The following is a 19860-nucleotide window of genomic DNA, read 5'->3' on the forward strand; positions in this document are numbered from 1 at the left end:
GATGACGGTGGGGGAGCAGTCTTCCCCTCAACTTGAGAGGAAGAAGGTGGCCTGGCATCTCCCAAACTCTAAAATCTTATGAACCCGTGTGTTTTTCTCCCTCCTGCAGAGTGTCTATGTTGTCTCTGTGCCCGAGTGTGTTAGGTTAAGTTACTGGTTCCTCTTTCTGTGCTGGGGAGCTGGTTTGGGCAGTAACTACTGATTTCTGTGCAGTCTTGTATTGTTTGCCTACACGTGATGCTGCTGCTTTTCCAACAGAGTAATGTGACCACTATAAAAAGATCAGATGACTTGTAGTTTTATGCTAATTTAAAGTTTTTAACCTTTAAATACCTGTAGTACTATCCCTGCCTTGTTGTCTTTCCTCAGAATAGGTGGGTAAGTTGAGTTAGATGTAAAAATAAATGAATAAAGTCCTTGGAATTATTTTTTTTCATCCTTTTTGCCTCACTTTCCTATTCTTATGATGCAGTCCTTCACTGAAAAGTGCCAAGAGGTTTGTATGCATTATAAATGTGCTATGAGAAGGCAATCCGTAATGCTTTGGTTTTCTTCCCCACAGCTCTGATGGCGCACGGGCCTCGCTGCCGCTCTCAGAAATAGCAAGCGGGCTGGCCGTTTTGGTCTGCCCTCCTTTGAGTTGCATCAATTCCAACCACGAGCCAGAAGTCACCCAGCGAGATGGAGCAGAGCTCCCCGCCACGGTGCGTCACCTGCGGCCAAGCGCACTTACCTGAAGAAAACCACTTGTACAGCTACACGGAGGAGGTGGATGACGACCTGATCTGCCACATCTGCCTGCAGCCTTTGCTGCAGCCCTTAGACACGCTCTGTGGTCACACCTTCTGCACGGCCTGCCTGACCAACTTCCTCTTGGAAAAGGACTTCTGCCCCATGGACCGCAAGCTCGTGATTCTGCAGTCGTGCAGGAAATCCAGCATCCTGGTGAATAAGCTCCTGGACAAGCTCCTGGTTAGCTGCCCTTTCGCAGAGCACTGCTCGGAGGTGGTGCAGCGTGGAGACCTGGAACAGCATTTCCAAACCCAGTAAGTCTGCGCTCATAGGTGGAGAGGTTTTCACTCCTCTTTCTTTTCCCTAAGGGAAGGGAATAGCATCTTCAATAAACCGATTAAAATGAACAATTAACGTAAAGGGAGATTTGGTAAACTCAGTCCCAGTGAATGCCTGTGGTATAAGGAGTCTAGACTTGAGTTTGGTCCATTCGTTTAGTTGTATCCTACTCTCTTTTTCAAGAGCTAAATACATTCAAGGTACTTGATGCTATCGTTAGCAATTCTGTGAGGATACCTGGTGGTTAGCTGCATAATGGAAGTGTATATTTAGTCATCCGAAGAGTTCCGTGAGGTTTCGGGAAGCTGAACTATCATGAATATTTCAGTAGTACATTAAGGGTTTTATAATTGCCTTTTCTTCAGCCCTCTCTTGATTCACAAATGACCTATATGTGAAGTAGAGCAGAAAACATTCTGGTTTGTATTGGTCTTCGGAGCATGGCTTGGAGCTCATCCTTGCAGGTGGATGTGTTCCCACCGCGCCGTGGGGCTCTCCGAGCTGTCGGCTCTGGTGCAGTGTGGAAGGCCTTGCCTTGCCCTTTTCCCTAGCCCAGACTTAGTGATCCTGGTGGTCAGGACACCCTCCCTGCTGGCTCTGGGAGACACATTCCAGGGGTTGGTTTGGGTCTTCCGGAAGGAGATGGCGGTGAATAATCCTCATTTTACTGGGTAAACGCACACGCTGCTGCTTTTGTCTTCCTTTTTGAATGGGAGAATGAGGAGATACCTTCAGGGCTGTGATTTCTGACTGCAGACAAATGCTTCTGCCTAGACCAGAGCAGGGACCTCAGATCTGAGTAGAGCTGGTGTTTAAGACCTAGCCTTTGCCCACAGTCTTTTTTTTGCTGTTGGCCAGTGAAACAACTTCCCCTGCAGTTTGCTGGTATGAATTGTGGTCTTAGGTACATGCCTGTCCCTTAGGCTGTGCCTAAGCTAGGCTGTGCTTTAGCACAGCTTAGGCTTGTGCTTTATGTGGAAAAGCCCAGACAAGCAGCTTAGGGTGCCAGAGGGCAAATTTCTGAGCAGATGCAACACTACTTTGTTGAAGCATCCTTGCCCTATGTGGATCTGCCCTTCACGGCCTGAACCTGCTTGAAAGTCATTGGTGCTGCGTCATCTTGGAGGGTAGTGAGCAGAGCAGAAGTGTCGTGGTTTAACCAAGCAAATGTACTGACTGTTTGGCATTATCAGAAAGGGGAAAATAAAAACATTAGCACTGATCCCTTTGCGCATTAGCATCAGTCTCCTTGCAAAATGCAAGAGCACACTTTGCACGTACTCGGTGCTTGCATGTTTGCAGGGCTTGTGCGTGCTTTGCCCCTGCCGAGTCTGGAATTGGATTTTACTGTTCATGGAGATGCTTTTTAATGGCTCTTGGTGTCAGCGGCCTCAGTCCAGGTCAGCCATGTTCTTGCCAGGTTGGCTTTCTGTTTCTGAAGGGAAAAATCAGCCAGGTTGCTTACAACTTTCTGCCTTTGGTCAGTACCTTCCTGACATGCCCCAAATTCAAATTTCAGCAGTAATGCAGGTAAAGGGATTAGTAGCTTGCTGTGAGCTGCTGTTTCTCTACAGATTTCAATGTTGAGACCTTAGTGCAAATATCTCTTTCCTTTGCTTTCATACTGCTGTCTTTCATGTACTCTGGATCTTCCCTTTTGACTTTGTTTATCTTGAGATGATGGAGCCTTGGCCATAAAATTAACTTTACAGAACTCAGAAATGAGCAAATTAGATTTTTTTTCACATAAAAACCAAATGGTTTGCACAATTCCTGATTTCTAGTGTTGACTCTTCTGTATAGACATGTACAAGTCACTCCAATGTCTGCATTTCTTCCCCTCAGGATAGTATTAAATATGTCTTTCTCACACACGCCTTGCAGAACTGTGGCACTGTGAATGGAAATTTGATGCCATAAAAGTCTGGCGAATTTCGTTCCAGTGCTTATTACTCATGTCAGTGGCCCGGATGTTTTTCTTGGGATCCATAAGATCTTATCCCTCTGGCTCACCTGGGCTGAACCAATGCAGCAGTAGGAAAAATCGGCTCAGTACCAGATTCCTGCAGTCTCTCTTCTATCCTGCCCTTCCCAAATCTCCCACCACGACGTTCCACCTTGGAAAACCTGGAGAAAGAGGGACTGGAAATACAGAGCAGTGACCTCCCTCCCCATCAAATCTGAAAGCTTGTAAGGAAGTTCAATACAAGGCGAAGCTGCAAAGCTGTCAGCAACCTCCTGGCCGCTCATGAAAACCCATTTTCCTCAGGTGATTTGGAGGGCTGAGTTACTGCATGGCTGAAGGGCAGCAGCAGGAGAGTAGGAATTAATAGGGTACTTTTGCTGCTGGGGGCTTCACTAAAATGTTTAAGTCCATTGCTATTCCTGAAGATGTGGGGCAGACCCCTGCCTTTCCAACCTGCAGGAGAATAAAGAGGTAACTTCGTGAATTTTAGCAGAATGACTCATATTGGGTTGTTTTGAAACATTGTGTCTGTAGGCAGTGTGCAGTGGTTTTATTTATTTGCTTTTAATGCAGGATTTGTTAATACTACTGAAGGTATTTATCCCTCCAAGGCAATCCTCAGGAGTGCAGGGACCTCCTGGGCCCCCGGGGTGCCAGCTGGGAGCCGCGTGGGAGCGGAAGGGCAGCGTGCTCTTCAGGCAGTGCCTCCGAGCAGGAACAGGGTCTCCCTCCGCTCCACTAGGTCAATAGCGCCCAGAGAAAGTGTAGGGCTTTAACAGTAATAATAATAATAATAAAGGAACCTGGAGCCTGTGGAGGGAGCGGCTCAGAGCCGGTCTGAAACCTTGACTGGATGTGATCAGTGTTCTCGGCGAATAAATTAAAGCAGGCTCTGTGCAAGCCACGGGGCGCTTGGCAGTTCTCGCATAAATCAATCCCCGACCAATCCTTGCTGTCAGGGAGGAAGCGAAACCTTGTCCCGATCAGCGATGAGGTCACTGATGGGACGAGGTGAGTTTGTGTTTTATGCTCTGTGAGAACTTTAATATTTTGTAACTCCAATTACCACTGCATTAAAAGCATCCCTATTTAAAGGGATGTTCTAATGTTTGCTCTTGCATTATTCAAAAAAAAAAAAGAGCGAGAAGAGAGGTGTCCTTGCTTTGCTACCCGATTGATATTTGCACAAAAGCATCTGACTGACTTGAGGATTTCAGAGTGAGCTCCCGCTGCCAGCCCTGAGCTGTGATCTTTTGCAGTGTTTTACTTTAAAAAGGTGTGGTCTTCCGATACAGCCTGCTTCCGAACTCCACGGGGGATATTTTTCCCCCCTTTTCAGGCGGCTAGACCCTTCCGTGATGCAGCTCGGCTCGTAACCCATCTGCTTGTGGGCAGTGATGTAAACGTACCAGCTGCCTCTGAAGAACCACTCTGAATACTGCAGGAGGCAGGTCTCTTCCCCGTGCATCATTCTGCTCTGCAGCATAAGTCACTGTCTCGCCAACCATGCTGTGCTGTCCCTAAACCCTCACGTCTCCCCATCTGAGAGCCAGACCGAGTAATCCTCTTACAGGTCAATGATTTTCTCAGTGTAGCTTCGTTTCAGGGATTTAAGCGCGATCCATAATGTGCCACCATTGCGTTGAGACGGAAAGGCTCGTGTAGAAGGGGCTTGGCTGCCACCAAAGCTTGGAGGTGCGTGTCCCACCGGCACGCAGGGAAGGTGGGAAGGAGGAGACCCGGCCCTGCCCTGAGAATGAAGGCTCTACTCTTGCTGGTCCTGCCTTGGCTAAGTCCTGCAAACTACATAGACAATGTGGGCAACCTGCACTTCCTGTACTCCGAGCTGTGAGTACGCACGCTCGCGTGTCCTTGTGCTCTCTGTGTGTCTGTCTGTGTCGGCGCCGCCGTGTTGGTGTCTCTCTCTGCGTGTCCCTGTGCCTCCGTGCATGTGTGTGTGTGTGTGCAAAGGGAACCGCAAAGCCCATAGCCAAAAGCCCCGCCACCACGGAGCGGCATCTCCACCAAAGGGCTAATAGCAGCAGTGCCTCTCCATCGCCTTCGCTCCGAGCGCGGGAGCGGCTGGGGCAGCCTGAGGGAAACAGCCTTTTTCCCCATCAGCTTTGCCCCTCGGTGCAGCCCTTAGCAATGGTTGTTGGGTTTTGGGTGTTTTCCCCTTCCCAACCCGTGCCTTGCTGTAAACAGCCTTGCACGGGAGCTGGGCATTGCGGGGAGATGAGCTCCGCGGAGCCGCGCGCGTGCACAGCCACGGGCTCCGCGTGTAAATCTGTGTGCAAAGCGCCAGGGATCCCTCAGCGGGGGCGATTCACTTGGGAGAGGGGGAAAACATTCCCGCATCTGTGTTTGTGCCAGCAGCAAAACGTTATTTTCTCTCTAATGCAAATATCAGTATAGCGGTCCATGTGCATATATATATATCTGTATATCTATATATATGCATCCTCATGTCTTAAAAAAAATGAAAATCCCAGGCAATCCCGTAGCTGAGCTTTCCAACCCATAAAACAAATACTCCGTAGTATGAGCAGAAAATGATGCTAGTTTAATTGGTGTTTGGATAATTATTGGGCCTCTGAGAATAGAAATAGATATTTGCTCCAGTATGATTTTTAAAATAATTTTATCCTGTTTATGTTTTTAAGAAATAGCCTCTAAAATATTCCTTGATAAAATGAAAGAAATAGCTATTTCTGCTCGGGAAGGAGAAATGACTATTTTGTGCCTAGAGTGGGGATGTTTCAGTAACAGTTGTGGCTGGTACAACGGATTTTTATTAATTTACAAAAGGTTTAGTCTCTACCAGCTGCAGTATTTTGCAGAAACAGAAAGGTCTCCTTTGAAATTTGTATGTGATATGCATGGCAGCTATAAATAATTTAGCTGTTCTTTGTGCCACTGCTCAGGGTTTGTGTGCGTGTTTTTAAACATTTAACAAATCTGGATTCAATGGTTATAGCTATGTCCTCATTTTCATTTAAAAGTATTTCGTTCAAGGACAAAAAAAAAGAAAAAAAAGGAAAAGGTCAGCTTAGCAAACAGGGCTCCAGGAAACACGCAGCTGCTAGCAGAGCAGATGAGCGTTTGCAATGGAAACGGTGGCATCTGAGACGTCTCATTTCCAGGAGAAGAGCCCGATGAGATTAACAGGAGCGCGCGCGCAGCCCCGCTGCTCTTCCGGGGGATTCGGGCTCGCTGCCCCTCGGAGCACGGAGGGCCGCTCCGCGCGGGAGCTGCCCCTCCGGCGCGCGGAGCGGGAGCGGCGCTGGCGGCGGCGCTGGACGTGCGGCCGCGGCGCGCGGCAATGGGGGCGCGCAGCCCTGCGGGCGCTGCTGCCGCTCCGGCCCGGCCGGGACTCCTCCCGCTGCCGTGCGCCCGGTGCCTCCTGCTGCAGCCGGGTCGGCGCGGGCACCGGTGCCCTTGTCCATGGGCTGTATTTAAGGCCCTCTCTGGTGGCAGCACCGGGAAGCAAACGACTGCTTTCAGTGCCGGTCAATGAGTTTGTGTTCGTGTTATACCCACAGGTTGCTCCCTAGGTTGCTCAGGCACTAGGCCAGGCTGCACTTGGTGCCAATTGCAAACGCGACAGGGTGAGTGTCCTACCCCTGGGGGGCCCTCAGCCCACAGAGGTGGCTCCTTAAATCCCTGCCCAGAGACACCGTGGAGCCCCATGGGGTGCCACGTACCCCACGGCTCTCCCAGTGCCTCGGAAGCAGCTCGTGGCGGGCAGAAGGGGTTTCCTCGTCACTGCACTGCCTTTGGTCGCAGGCCAGCACAAACACGGCCTCGGTCAGGCCACGTTGCTTTGCTGGCTGGCAGCCACGGAAGGTGCCAGCCGAGGGGAGCGAGTTGGGAGATGCGTACCCGCTCGGTCCCTGCAAGGGATCGGCCGCAGCGTTTCGTCCTGCTCCCCCCGGCCCTCGCTCCTCTTGTGCCGTTACAGACCCGGTTATTTGCGTAGCTTTGGGGGGAGGATGCGACAGCTTGAGGGCGTTTTCCTTCTTAAGTGCAGAATGGGTCTGGGGAATAGGGATTGCAGTACAGCCCCAGGCCTGCCTCTCTGGTATCTATCCAAGTAACAAAGGGGAATTTGGAAGAGTCAAAGAGGAGAAATGAGGTTGGGGAAAGGCTGTTAGACCTTGGCACCTGTCGGGTGTCAGGCAGCTGGAAATAGGTGTGTGCAGGTTTAGTGGTAGCATTTCATGGGAGAGATGTGTAGTGCTGTCGGTTTTCGTTTTCAGTGTTAGCACTTGCATAATTATAGGGATTCTCAGTGAGCGAATGTCTGTCTCCTGATACTGCCATCGGCACTAAAGCCACTTGCTGGCCTTTGTTGTCATTCATTTGCCCCCCACTAAACATCTCGGCTCTGACGCTGCTCTTGCCACTTGCCAATACATTAACAGCAGCCCTTGCTGAGCTAGGCTGTTCCTTCCTGTAAGGGGCCCACGAAAGGCTGAGCCTCTGGGGTGTGTAGGATGTGTCCACAGACACCCAACACCTAGAAGTGAAATAGTGAAGGAAGGGATGCACAACCATGTGCTGGAAAGCCTGTCCTCGGAAAACCGGGCACCTTGGTCATGCAGACAGCATTGGGTTTCGGTGCAATCCCCGTGGGCACGTGGCTGTGCTCACCAGGGACCCTCCTGGGAGACTGCCCAGAGCTCTGCGCGCTCGGCAGAGGTCGAGAACCGCAATTGCAGGTGCTGCAGCCGGGTTTGCTTCACTCTGAAGATTAGACCACTCCTGGCCTTAGTCGGTGCTGTTAATCGCCCAGCTCTGTCTGCCCCACTAGTTTGAATGAACCCTTTTCCACAAACCAACGATTTACTAGAAGGAAATGCACAACTTCGTTGCTATGTCTGCTTACTAAAAGTTACTTCTTTTTTTTCCCCCTTACCACTCTTCAGTTTTACGTGAAACCATCAAAGGCATCTCACCAAATTAACAGGATCAAGTTTCCCCATATAACTTTTATAGGATAAGTACTCTCTTGCATTTCCAAACAGCACTTTGGCTGGAATAGCCAGTAAAATTTAGTTTCTCTATTCATTCAGTTTGAAGAGGAGAGACACAAGCACCAGCTGTTTTCCAGTGTCTTTGGGCAAGACTTTTTATGGTGAGCACAATTTAGTTCAAAATTTTAGGTGAAGGGAGCATTCCACAGTGAAAGAGTTGAAAATTATAGTATCAGCTTGTTTTCAAATCAGCTAATCTCCCCTTGTTTTCAGCACAGGACAAACACAGCATTAACAGAAGTTGCCAGAGCAACATTTAATTTTGATCTCCCCAAAATCCATCTGCACATGGATGTCTTTGCACATACGAGCACCCCTGCATCCTGCACACATGCACTTCCTTGGACACCATGAGGTTTTTTGCAGGATGAGCGCGCTGTGCCCGATGGATGCTGTAGGACGGGCTCCTTGCCGCTTGAGGCTGAGTCCTCATGGCCCCGTTCCAGTGTGCAGCTTGGCCACGCAGATCACATTTTTTTTAACTTTTGTTTAGTTTGGTGGTGGTCAGATTTGCATGTGACTTTATGCCTGTGCTTACAAATGTACCTGCACTGAAATCAGGGAGTGCAGGAGCCCTTCAGGCAGCTGGCAGTGCCCCTTGCATGCAGCATTTGTGAGCTCCTTTTCTGCTCGTGCGTTAGTCCATCGCGTGGCTCATGTGCTGCCCTCCTGACTCTGTGCAGAGCTCTGCCCATGAAAGTGTGAGTCAGAGCTAAGCCGTGAGGTTGATTTCAAACCGGAAAGTCTTAGAGACTAAAATTTAAAATGGCTGGAAAGATTTGTGAATGAAAACGTAAGGGAAATGCTTGGGATATTTGTGCTGAGCAGCCCAAAGCACACGGGGATAAAAGCCCTTTCCCCGCGTGCTGGCTGCGGGCGCCTCTCGGGAGAAGCAGGGCTCGTGGCGAGCGCAAGGCCGCACGGCATGGACGGCAGCACGCGCGGCAGACGGCTCTGCTGCCCTCCTGCCCGCCTCGGCGGCCGCGTTGGGGATTTACGGATTGGTAGCCTGGGAGTTCTGCATGTGGTGGAAGCTGGCGTTTCTGGTGTACTTGGGGCCGATCCTGCTGTACTGCTGCTGCGCACGCGTGAAGCTTCCCTTGCTCCCTCCCCAGCCTCCTGCGCGCGCTCGAGGTCAGACCCAGAGCTCTGTGCTGCTCTCGCGTCTTCCCGTGCCCAGAGCCTCCGGGCGCCTATGGAAAAGGCTGATGTGGCCAGTGTCAATCACAGCTACTGTATTTGTGCCAGAAGGAAAACTCACCAGGAGGGTGAAAGGAAGCCAAGCTGAAAACACAGTGGTTGGCAGAAAGGGATTCTTTTTCCATTCGTTGGTAGCGTTTCAGCTCAGTCTGAGCCTACGTGCGGGTGAGCTCCCGATGGGAGCCTCCTTGCAGCCTTGCTCGCGTACGGGGCTGCGAGCTGGGGAATCGCTCACCTTCCAGCCGTGGCCAGCAAGCTTGGGGATGGGGCTGGCGAGGGGAGGCCCCAGGGTGAGCAAGGGGCTTGCACGCGGGCGGCAGGCGCTCGCCCCTCGCACTGCGGAGCTGCATGGCGCTTGCTCGCGAGCCTGCCCGGCCTCCGCTGCTCCCCGGCCATTAACCTAGTTTAGCGCCGGCACTGGCAGCGTGACAGTGATGTTTTTCCTCGAGCTATTTCTCTGACAAATCTGGTGGAATTGGGCTGTCCTGAAACACTCGGATGAATGCTGTTCTTGCAGCGCTCCTCTGCCCGTCGCGGATTAAATCCTGCTCCGAATACCGCTTCAGAGAGCAGCTGCAGCACGGCCCCCTGCCTTGCAGTGAGGCAGATCAGCAGCTCTAAGGACTTGCTTTTCAAACACCCTTGACCTTTCCGGAGAACCCGCCTTGCAGGTCTCTGGACGTGAAGCAGCTGGCCGTGTTCCATGCCCTCTCCGTGGGCAGAGCCGCCGCTCAGGAGCTGCAGTTGCTTTGCTGTGTCTTGCCGTGGGAGCGGAGCCTCCCTGCCACGCGCCGCAGCAGCAACGCTGGCCTCCTAGTACCTGCTCCCCGTGTAAGGGACATGTCGGATGTCCCACCTGAAACCTGCCAGTCACAAAAGAATCCCCGCTTGGAGCTCCATTCTCTTTTGACATAAAAATATGGGGCTTTTTTACATCTTAGAAAGCTGAATTCCTCCCTCAGCCTTGGCAGAGTTATAACTGGTGGTGAAGACTGAGATTAGTCCGTGAATCCTTGAGCTAATTTATTAATTGGCAGCTGATTCTGAATAGAAATTGGCACAAAATCAGTAACAACTTAGTGAATGAAATGACTGGAGATGATAACAGACACTGCACAACAATTTTTACCTCCTGCCTCCCCTCACCCCCTCCTAAAAAAAGAGTTGTTCAAATTCTGTAACCTCTGCATATTTTATGATATTTTCTCTCAATATGAAGTAAAAGAGGTTTGCTAGCAGTAAGCAATTTAAGCTCTATTTCCAGGAAACCGCTCTTTGTGTCAAGTTTGTGTTGACATCACCATCAAGCTTTATCAATACGGTCTTGCTTTGCTCAGCACTGCAGGCAGGCAGAGTTTCGCAGTCATCAGACGTAGCATTGACCATATCTGCCCTGGTATTTATTCTCTGTTCTCTTCGTCAATATGCCGAGCTTGATACAGTGGGTACCACGGTGAAGAGGGAATAATCACCCTCGTCTGCTATGTCCTTGTTTCATGACACCGCTGTGACACATGGGGTAAGGTCAGGTTTAGACAACATACTTGCAGCTTCTAGGTCTGTGCTCATTGTAAAGAGAGAAAGATGGCTTGACTCCCGTTGCTGTCTCTCCACAGAATAATATTTTCCTGCTTATTACATATTCTGAGCCAATATGGATTTTTTTTCTATTTCCTCTTCTCTCAACTACCTGCAAATTGTCTGCCTGAATAAGACAAAATAAATGAACTAAAATGTCTCTGGAGTAATAAATTCCAGTTAGAATTTGATCAGCATGGCATAATTGAGGGTATTTTCTTTCTCTCCTATACATGAAAAGCATTATTGTTATATATTATTTTTAACATTAAGTTAGTATGGGTGGCGTCTCACTGTTTTGATTTGTTTGGTTTTTGTTTGTTTGTTTTACAAGGGAAGGAAGGTTTTTGAAAAAAAGCAGTGGAATAGTTTCATAGGAGCATCAGCAGAGACCTCCGTGCTTGAGGATTTTATAAGTCACCAGTATGAGAGCCAAAGAGAGTCCTGCATGCTGGGGACTTTACTGGGGAGCATACAGGTGTGATGAGCTCGGTGTGCCCTGTGGTCCGCGGGAGGAACCAGCAGCGTGCCGAGCTGCTGCTGCCGTGTCGGGGTGTGTAGGAGATAGGGGTGGGCAAGGCTGTTCCCAGACCCTCCTCCCAACAGGTTACGTTACAGGCAGAAGTAAGCACGCTGCACGTACAGCCAGCGCATGTTGTGACACAGGCATTCACCAAACAGGTTTGGCAGTGGTGTGGCCAGAACTGGGATCCCTGCAGGCGGCTGTGACCTGCCCTCATCAGCACCAGCGGGAGCCACTCCAGGAACTTGGGGTTGAGCTCCTGGCCTTCTCCCCTGCTGGCAATGGCTGCAGGAAGACGGCAGTGCTGGAGAAAGGATGAGTGAGCCCTTCCCCAAGGGCAGCGTGCGCACGCTGGGCTTTCTCTTTTGCTCCTGGCACTGCTGGGGTGGCTCGTGCCGTTGAGATCTGTTGCGGGGTAGCGCTTGGTTGAAAGTGCTGGTTACTGCTGCTTTGCCTCAAGCCAGGGTGCACTGGAGATGCCAGGTCAACCTAGACAAGCTGAAAAGATCTGCCTGGGGTCTCCAGGGGTGACATCTACAACCTGGGGCTGCCCATGTGCCCTCTGCAGGGACCTGGACGTAGGACAGGCCGCGTACTGCAGCCCCGAGCATTTGCCAAATGCCACGTTCTCCTTGCCTGCTTTGCAGGTGCTTCGCGTTATCGTGGATCAAAAGGATGGCCGTAGCAAGGTACTTCCCTTGGTGTTGTGTCTCTACATTTTGGTCCGTGCCCATTTTAATAAGTCTTGCATTTAAATTTTACTTAATTTGATGATTTTTAGAGGACTGTGTGTACATCGTTTCTGGCAAACATATTAATTCCAGTTTCTTCCCTCAGAGGGGATTGAATTCCAGCACATTCTTGTTTTGTCCTCCCAAGGAATGAGCGTAATGAAATTGGACAGTAATGGTTGCTGCATTTCACTGTTTTCTCCTCTGTCCCCAGTGGTCTAAGCATTTGTAGATTTGAAGGCACTTACAGTTGTGGTCTTTTACTTCAAAATAAATCAGAAGAGAATGGACCAAAACAGGACAGAACATTTAATAAGATATATAGTGTACATCTAGACTTGCACGAAATATATTGAGCTGACAGAGCAAATAAATGCAAAGTCTTGCAGCTTTGCGTTTTTCCTAATCTCAGCTTGAATAATAGTAACATGACCCAAGTGAAAAAAAGAAAACTTATAAAGGGAGGCTGAGACCAAGTAACCCTCTTTTAGAGTTGAAGAGCTGTAATCTGCACCAGATACTTCCAAAAGTCACCTGCTCTTGTTCCATCTACCTCCCAACAGAATCCCAGAGTCATCCTTCCTCCTGCCCTTGCCCTTTCCTTTTCCTCAGCAGATACTGGGTTACATGTATTTGCTCTCTCTGTGTTGCAGAGAGGTTAATAGGCACATTTTGCAAATAAAATGCACTTCTTGGGTTTGTACTGGCCTCCTAGTGTGCTGGTGCTGTCTGCTAATTGCTGCTCCAACCTCCCTGGACTTCATGTCTGTTTTTCAAATCCCCAGCGAATAGAGGTTGACAATGAATGCATGAAATCCCACAGTGATTTTGTGCCCCTTGGGGCTTTGCAACACCAACAGAGCTCGCAGCCAACGGGGTGAAGGTTTTGGCTGTACTGAGTGAGTTGCCTGAACATTGGGCAAAAATAACTGTTTGTGCCTCAATTTGCTTACCTTAGTGCAGTGTTATGTAAACCATCTTGATGCTACCTGCCAAGCATCAGCTGGCTGCTTCTGACCTGTATGAGTTTGGGGAGAAAATGCAGGTTTGAAACATTATAAAGGAGTCTTTCTTTTGGTTCTCTTAGTATAACCTGTAATACTAGTTACAAGTTTGTTATAAGCAGTGCCATAATGTGTTTTGGTTTCTTTAACTATTTTCTTCCTGGTTACTCTTGTCTATTCTAATCTTTATCTTTCCTTTTCTTCTGAACTCTTCTTCACCCCGCCCTGCTCTGCTGTGGCCTTTCCCACAAGCTACCACAAGCTACCCACAAGCGGTGCTTAGGAGCAGCAGTGCTGGGGGATCCAAGTTAACAGGGGAGAAGTGCCCTTAAACACTGCTCTGCCCCATGAAAATATTTTTCTCCAAATCCAGGGCCAAGCAATGAACTGGTTTGAAAATAAACACTTTTCTCAGACTTGCTCCCTATTGTAACCACTGTGGTGAACAGACAGAAACAAGATCAAACAAGAGCAGAGTCCTGCATTTAACTGTGACAGGCAAGTGGAAATCACCCCTCTGACTCTTAAGTCACCTGAACTCGGCAAGTTCAAGTATTAGCACGTGGTGAGACCCTGCTGCCCGAGCTGTGCTGGCCATGTCCTCCTCATTGCAGTGGAATGAAGCCCTGTCTGCCCCTTTCTGTCATCTCCAGGCACCTGATGTGTCCTTCAAGTGACTATGCCCTTGTCCCATTTGAGGAGAGTGGAAAGGAGAAGGAAGGACAGAGACACTGGCTGACTTGATCTGCTCAGGAGCCATGAGGTTAAGCACAACGGTGATGAGCACGTTAAGTCATGTGTCTTGTGTCTCCTTAGGCTATTTCAGCACTGCATACTGAGCTGGCTATGTCTCTTATTTTAAATTTATGGATTAATATATGAGTAAACTGTGAATTTAAGCTGCTGAGCTTAATTTCAGCAAAACATGCTGAGCTGAAGGCTAAAAACAAAGGCGGCTTAATGGATTGACCGGGTTTGGTGAGATTCTCTTTATATCAGCTTCACTTCAGCAGGCCTGGTGAACTCTAAACATTTATCTGTTAGACTAAACACAGGTTAAGCCAGGACATGAAATAGTTCAACTTGAGAACGGATATGTAACGTCAGAGTTTTATCTGCTGATCCTCTGGCTAGTTAAATTACCACCTGGACTGAAATCCTCAAAAGAGTTGCAACTGCCCTGTATGTTGAAGCCCACTACAAATAAAGAGCATAAAATAAGCCAAGGAAATAGGTCTGATAAGTTCTCCCACATTGCAGCTGAATTCTTTTTACCTGGTTGGTTTGTTTGGCTCCTCTCTAGCTGTTAGACAATCTGCTACTTCTGCTCGGAGGAAACGGTGCAAGATGGAGAAAGCAGATAGTTATTCCAGTGTGTTTGAGCTTCTTCTCACTTAGATTGGTTTTGCACAGATATTGTTCCACTGACTTCAACAAAAACCATCAACTCTGTTGATTTTCATTGGAGTGAATTAGGAAGAAAAAGAGGTTTTGTGAACAAGGACAAGCACGTGTTTTTACATGTATAGGGAGAGATGCAGTAGTAAGAAGCTATATTTTGGGAAAAGGGGCTTTTAACTCTGATTCATAACACTAGTTTTGATTTTAGCAGAAACAGCAGTTCTGGAAAACAGAACTTCCCTTGAGGCTATGTGGGTGAATGAATTCGGGCAATACAAATAGGATGTCAGGGCCTCCAGCTTTTGCAATCTCTGTGAATGTCTCCCCTCATCTCACCCTGAAAAAAGCCCTGTGTGGGAGCTTCATAAAACCTCAGACTCCGCTTTTCCTCTCCCTTGTGACAATGGTAGCTGCATGACTGCAAATCTTACAAAATCCTGACTTTTCTCCTGTCTGTGTTGAAATATATCTCCCAGCCTTGGTAGGAACAAACTCCATGACTTTACATTGACCATTTGCCCTGCTTCAAGAAGGCCCTTCTTAGCAAGCTACTTTCCAGAGAGCAGCATGACTGATGGGAAAACAGATTCATCATGTGCAGCTGAGGCTCAAGAATGCAGAAAGGTTCCCTTGCTGCGCTCCAGCCTGGGCACCTTTCCTTGTAAGGGTTGTCCATCTCTCCACTGAAGGCTTCAGGAGGCAAGGGGAAGGGACCTGGAAAAGAAACTCTAGGAAAGGCACAGCTTAAGGCTAGTGAAGCACCCTGTTTCCCACTGATTGCAGTGATGGGAATGAAGTAGGAGTTGTTTTGGCAGCCTCATTTTATCTTTGGTGCAATTTTTCCCCGCTTCTCTTTCTGCCTAGGCACCCCATGCCACTCTTCCCTGCCTGTCCCTTTGGCCAAGCCGGGAGGAGCATCCGTGTTTCGGAGCCGGAGACCCTGGGCACGGAGGAGGAGAGCAGAGAGCACCTGGGTCCATGTGACCGCAGCGCTCCTGCCACTCGGGCACACGTTGGCAGGGTTTCAAAACAAACTTGGGGTCATACTGGATGTATGTGACTTCCTGTGGAGCCCAGGGATATGATTTTATAGGCATATATAATTGTATTATTTGTTTAGGAAGTGGTGGCACAGCTGGTGTCCTGCGCATCCCTCGGGAAGCGGTCTGCCTCCCCTGTCCCAGGAGGAGGCGAGGGATGGAGCGCAGCCAGGTGAGGGATGTGGCTGGACCCCGCGCCCGGCCGCGCTCCCTGGGCCGGCATTCCCTGGATGTGCTGCTGGCGCACGAGGAGGAGAGCGCCGGGACGTGGCGGTTCGAGCTGCAGAAGCTGCATCAAGATGCTCCTGCACGCTCATTTTCAGAGAAGCAGGGAGATATGATCCATGTGTTTTCCTAATTTACGTGCCTGTTTTTAAAACAGTGTTTGCTATTTGTAAAGCTCATCAGACCCATGTTTCCTGAGCAATGTTTTCAAGAAAAGATTATGATTATATGAAGCATTAGCTTGGAATCACCTCCTGGGCTGTCCGCTGCTGACAGTTCCCTTGGCACCTCTGTTTTCCTCTGCTCTGTTTCCAAAAAGAGCAGCTGTGCTGCCTGCGGTCCTGCACCAGGGCCGTGTGCCCCGTGCCTCTCCTCCCCTGCCTTTAACTCCTCTGCAAAGAGCCCTCCTCCTTCCATGTCCTTGGTTTGCAACAGTCCCCGCAGACCAAAGGTGCCTTGTTAGGCCCAGAGCTGAGCACCTGGATGTGGATTAATGCAGGATTCTAGTTGGTTCCCTGAGCTCAGCACCCTTCAATATTTGGATGTAGCTCCAGAGCTCTATCTCAAGGGCCAAGCTCCCCTGAACTTTGTGCATAACAAATCAGCTAAAACCTTCAGCTGAAGCTTTGCTAGGATATCAATGGGTGTCTTCTATTTTCACCCACCTCTATTCTTTTTGTTAGAAGCGTGGTGGTACCTGAAGGGTAAAGGCTGCTCCTACAGTCAGGGCTCTATGGACTGCTTTTAGTCCCTGTGCTTTTGTGCTATGATGGTATAAGGAACCCACAAATGAGCCAAATCTGCGCTGTGGGGAACAGTGTGAACAAAGAATAGCAAGACCTAAAGACTTTTTATTACCTAAGGACTAAAGGGAACTTTTAACTTGCTTTGCAGATGTGACATGGTGCAGGGTAGGACCTGATTCTCCTTGTGCTCCAAAGCCTGAACTATGGAAAGCTGTCACCTCTGAACTGCTCGCCAGGGTGACTGAACAAATCATCTTTTTGCAAGCTAGGTCCCACTATGAAAGATGCTGCTGGAAAAGTCTGCTTGCTAGTTTAGGAGAGTTTCTTTTTTTCTTTTCTTTTTTTTTCCCTCCCCCTTGCAAGCTCATTAAGGCAGCAGCAATAAAATGGCCTTGGGAAACCAGTACCTAAGACCTGCTCTGAGAGCCCAGTTCCTGCTGGGAGCCCAGAGAAGGGGCCTTTGGAGAGAGGGCAGATGCTCCCCCAGAGAAGCGGTGTGAGCCCGCTGGGAAGTTGATCCCCGACAAGTTGGGTGTGCGGTTCCAGTGCTGCCCCTTGGCCAGGGGACCTTCTCTGGTGAGTGCCCTTATTCTGGAACAGGGATGTCTCCTGGGGAACTGCTCCGGGGGATGCATTTCCACACACATGCGTGCTCTGGCTGGGCTGTTACTACCAGCCACTCTGGTAATCACATATTTCCTTTGTGCAGACGAGCTCTCAGTAAACAGTACCTCTCTGGAGGCCGGTGTGGTTAACCTGCGTGGAGCTGTTTGTGCCCAGTTTTGAAAGGGCTCCTTGCTGCCAGTGTCTAAGTACTCGACAAGCCTCCCTATAGGATGCTGTCACAGTTCCAGTTAGCTGGAAATTAAAGGGGAAAACAATTTGACGTGAGAATCTTGCTCTGTTTACAGGCACCAAACTTAGATATTTCTTTCTCTTTCTTCTTCCTGCTTCTTCTCCCTCCACATACCACCACCACAAACAAAAGCTGCTGCCTGTGGGCATCTGGTTTTGCCCTTTCAGGTAGATAACCAGGTTCAGGGCTGTACAGGAGTCACAAAAGGTACAATTGGCTGAAGACAGATAAACCACTAAACATTGATTCAAGGCATTGCAAGAAAAACACTAACACAGAAACATATCTCAATTGCTAATGTAAATATTTAAATGCATTGCTGGTTTTGTTTAGTCTGTCTCCATCTTTTTCTTCTTAATCCTCAGTGTTCATATCTGGTGTGGAGGAGGTATTATTTTGGAATCAGAGAAAATGTTCTTATTGTAGTCCTAAGTTTAGTCCATATTAGAAAACTGGTCTGGATGGGTGAGTTCGCCGTCTGCATTGACAGGCCATGACAGTAGTATTTACATGAAGCAGGTAGGATTTGTTTTAAATAGATCTGGATTTGGGCTGCCAACACCCTCACCATGCTACAGTCTGCAGGACATAGGTGTAGATGCTGTACCCAAGCCTCTGATTGATTGGTGGTGGGGACTTGGATCATCTTGGGTCGTGAGGGAGCTAGTGCCTTTGCTCTGGAGATGGGCCATACCTGGGTGAGCTGCTGGAGCTGCCTTCGGAAGGACAAGGGTCATCTCGGTTTGAAGCAGACAGGCCCCAATTACCCGGCCTGCAGGGCGGATAGTGACCTGGCACCATCTGCTCTGCCCTCGCCTCTCCATGAAGGGCTCCGTCGTCGTCACCGCTACCGAGCCCGAGTCTGCTGCAGTTGTGACGTTAGGAAAATCACAGCTTAGGCTGGAACAGCCTCGGGCTGCCTGCGTCACTACCACGCCAGAACCTGTCAGAAAGAATTCATGGTTTGGAAGCACTTCAAGAAAGCCTCTTAAACAGCAGCCCAAACCCATTTCACAGCAGCAGCAAGGTCAAGCAGGATGTGCCATCTACTAGGACAGCAGGGACGAGGTCTCGGTTTCAGGTTACCTGGAGGAGGTAACCGCAGCTCCTGCTCAAGGTTCAATTTTCCGCACCTGCTGTCCAAGTCTGCCCACGGTGTTTGAGGTGCCCGGCTGCATGCCCTGTGCTTGTATTTTAATTTCTAAAGCGAAAAGAGTTGTTGGGATTTGAATATTAGACTTCCCCTGGCATCAGTGGTATGAAAAGGCAGCAAAAGAGCATTCTGTGTTTATTTTCTCTTTCCTGTATATCCTTAGGATGAGTAGGCAGGTTAATGCATTTCGTATAGGGACAGAACGAGAGGGCTGTCCCTTACCCCCTGAATTTTTAGTTAATTGAATAACTAAAGAAAAATTGGAGCAGAGGCATTATTGGGTTTTAAACCACACAAAGATAGATAGCCTGCTGCCTGGGAGAGCAGAAATGACTGTGAAATCCCAAAGAAACCCCTAGTATCTGCCGGCTAAAGCAGAGGAAGAAGAAGCAGTCCAAGCACCTTGGGCTAAAAGGGAGCTATGGTGCAAAAGGTCTTTTCTCCTCCCCTTTTGCACCTCTGTAAGGGACATTTGTTCTGTGCTGTTAATATGGTACCTGCTTTTGTTAGTCCAGGAATCCAAGGGCACCTCCATGCTTCCACCACTGCCTGTACGTGTGTCTGTGCTCGATCAGTGTGTTCCTAACGCACGGAGAGGCAGGAAGGGCGAGCGGATGGGGTGCCTTGGGGCGCTCCGGAGCGCGGGTCCTGCTTGGCGGGACGCTGCTCGGCCGGAGCGCGTGCGCAACCGCGCGCAGTCCCTGGCACAGGCTGCTGCTGGCGGGCAGGCCGTGCTGCTGCCCGCTGCTCTCTGCTCTGGTCTGAGGTGTGCCTCAGGAGCCCAAGGCCCTTCTCCTTTTTTCAAATTTGGCTTAAATGCTTTGGGTGAGAAATTGTGTTTTCCACAATTTTTGCAAAACGTGTCTTCCTTACCATGCGAGTTTGGGGAATACTGTAAACAACATTCCAGCCATACTTGCGCTGTGGCTGAACGAGGCCTTTCTGGAGTCTTCAAATGCTTTTATAATACGTGTTTATTTTAATGGAAGGGCTGAAATTCTCACTTGAATTATTTCATATTTAACTGGGTGGAACCCATTAAACCACGAGCAGTGAAGATTTTTGCATGCCCAGTGGGTTTGGGGGGTTCTGTCCTGAAAACTGGCTCATAACATCCCTCTGCTCCATCCTCTCCAACCATATGCGCATAGGGAAAGACTGCAGAAATAGGAGGAGCAGAAGCCAGAGCGTTGTTTTTCTGGAGTTGGATGAATTAAATGTACTGCTGGCTATGCTATGTTCACAGAAACTCATAAAATGATATTTATTCAACAGTGTGAGTTATGTACTTCTTATGCCAGCATCAATATTCATTTTTTTCTGAAACCCT

General features: G+C 49.2%; 1 protein-coding gene across 3 annotated transcripts in view; it reads left to right on the forward strand.

Annotated features, from left to right (window-relative positions):
* Positions 1-669: 669 nt before the first annotated feature.
* Positions 670-19860, forward strand: part of LNX1 (ligand of numb-protein X 1) — a 59672-nt gene continuing 40481 nt past the window's right edge. The window contains exon 1 of one of the 3 annotated variants that reach the window (XM_088524706.1): positions 670-1046. In XM_088524706.1, the coding sequence (XP_088380832.1) occupies positions 682-1046 (365 nt within the window). In that variant the 5' untranslated portion in view covers positions 670-681. Of the gene's footprint in view, positions 1047-4793; positions 4886-19860 lie in introns of those variants that run through there. The other 2 variants (XM_088524707.1, XM_088524705.1) reach the window with 2 other exon arrangements.

This window comes from Tinamus guttatus, unplaced genomic scaffold, assembly GCF_059628265.1.
Source record: "Tinamus guttatus ecotype Peru unplaced genomic scaffold, ASM5962826v1 Tinamus_guttatus_pri_ptg000213l, whole genome shotgun sequence".
Lineage (NCBI taxonomy): Eukaryota > Metazoa > Chordata > Aves > Tinamiformes > Tinamidae > Tinamus > Tinamus guttatus.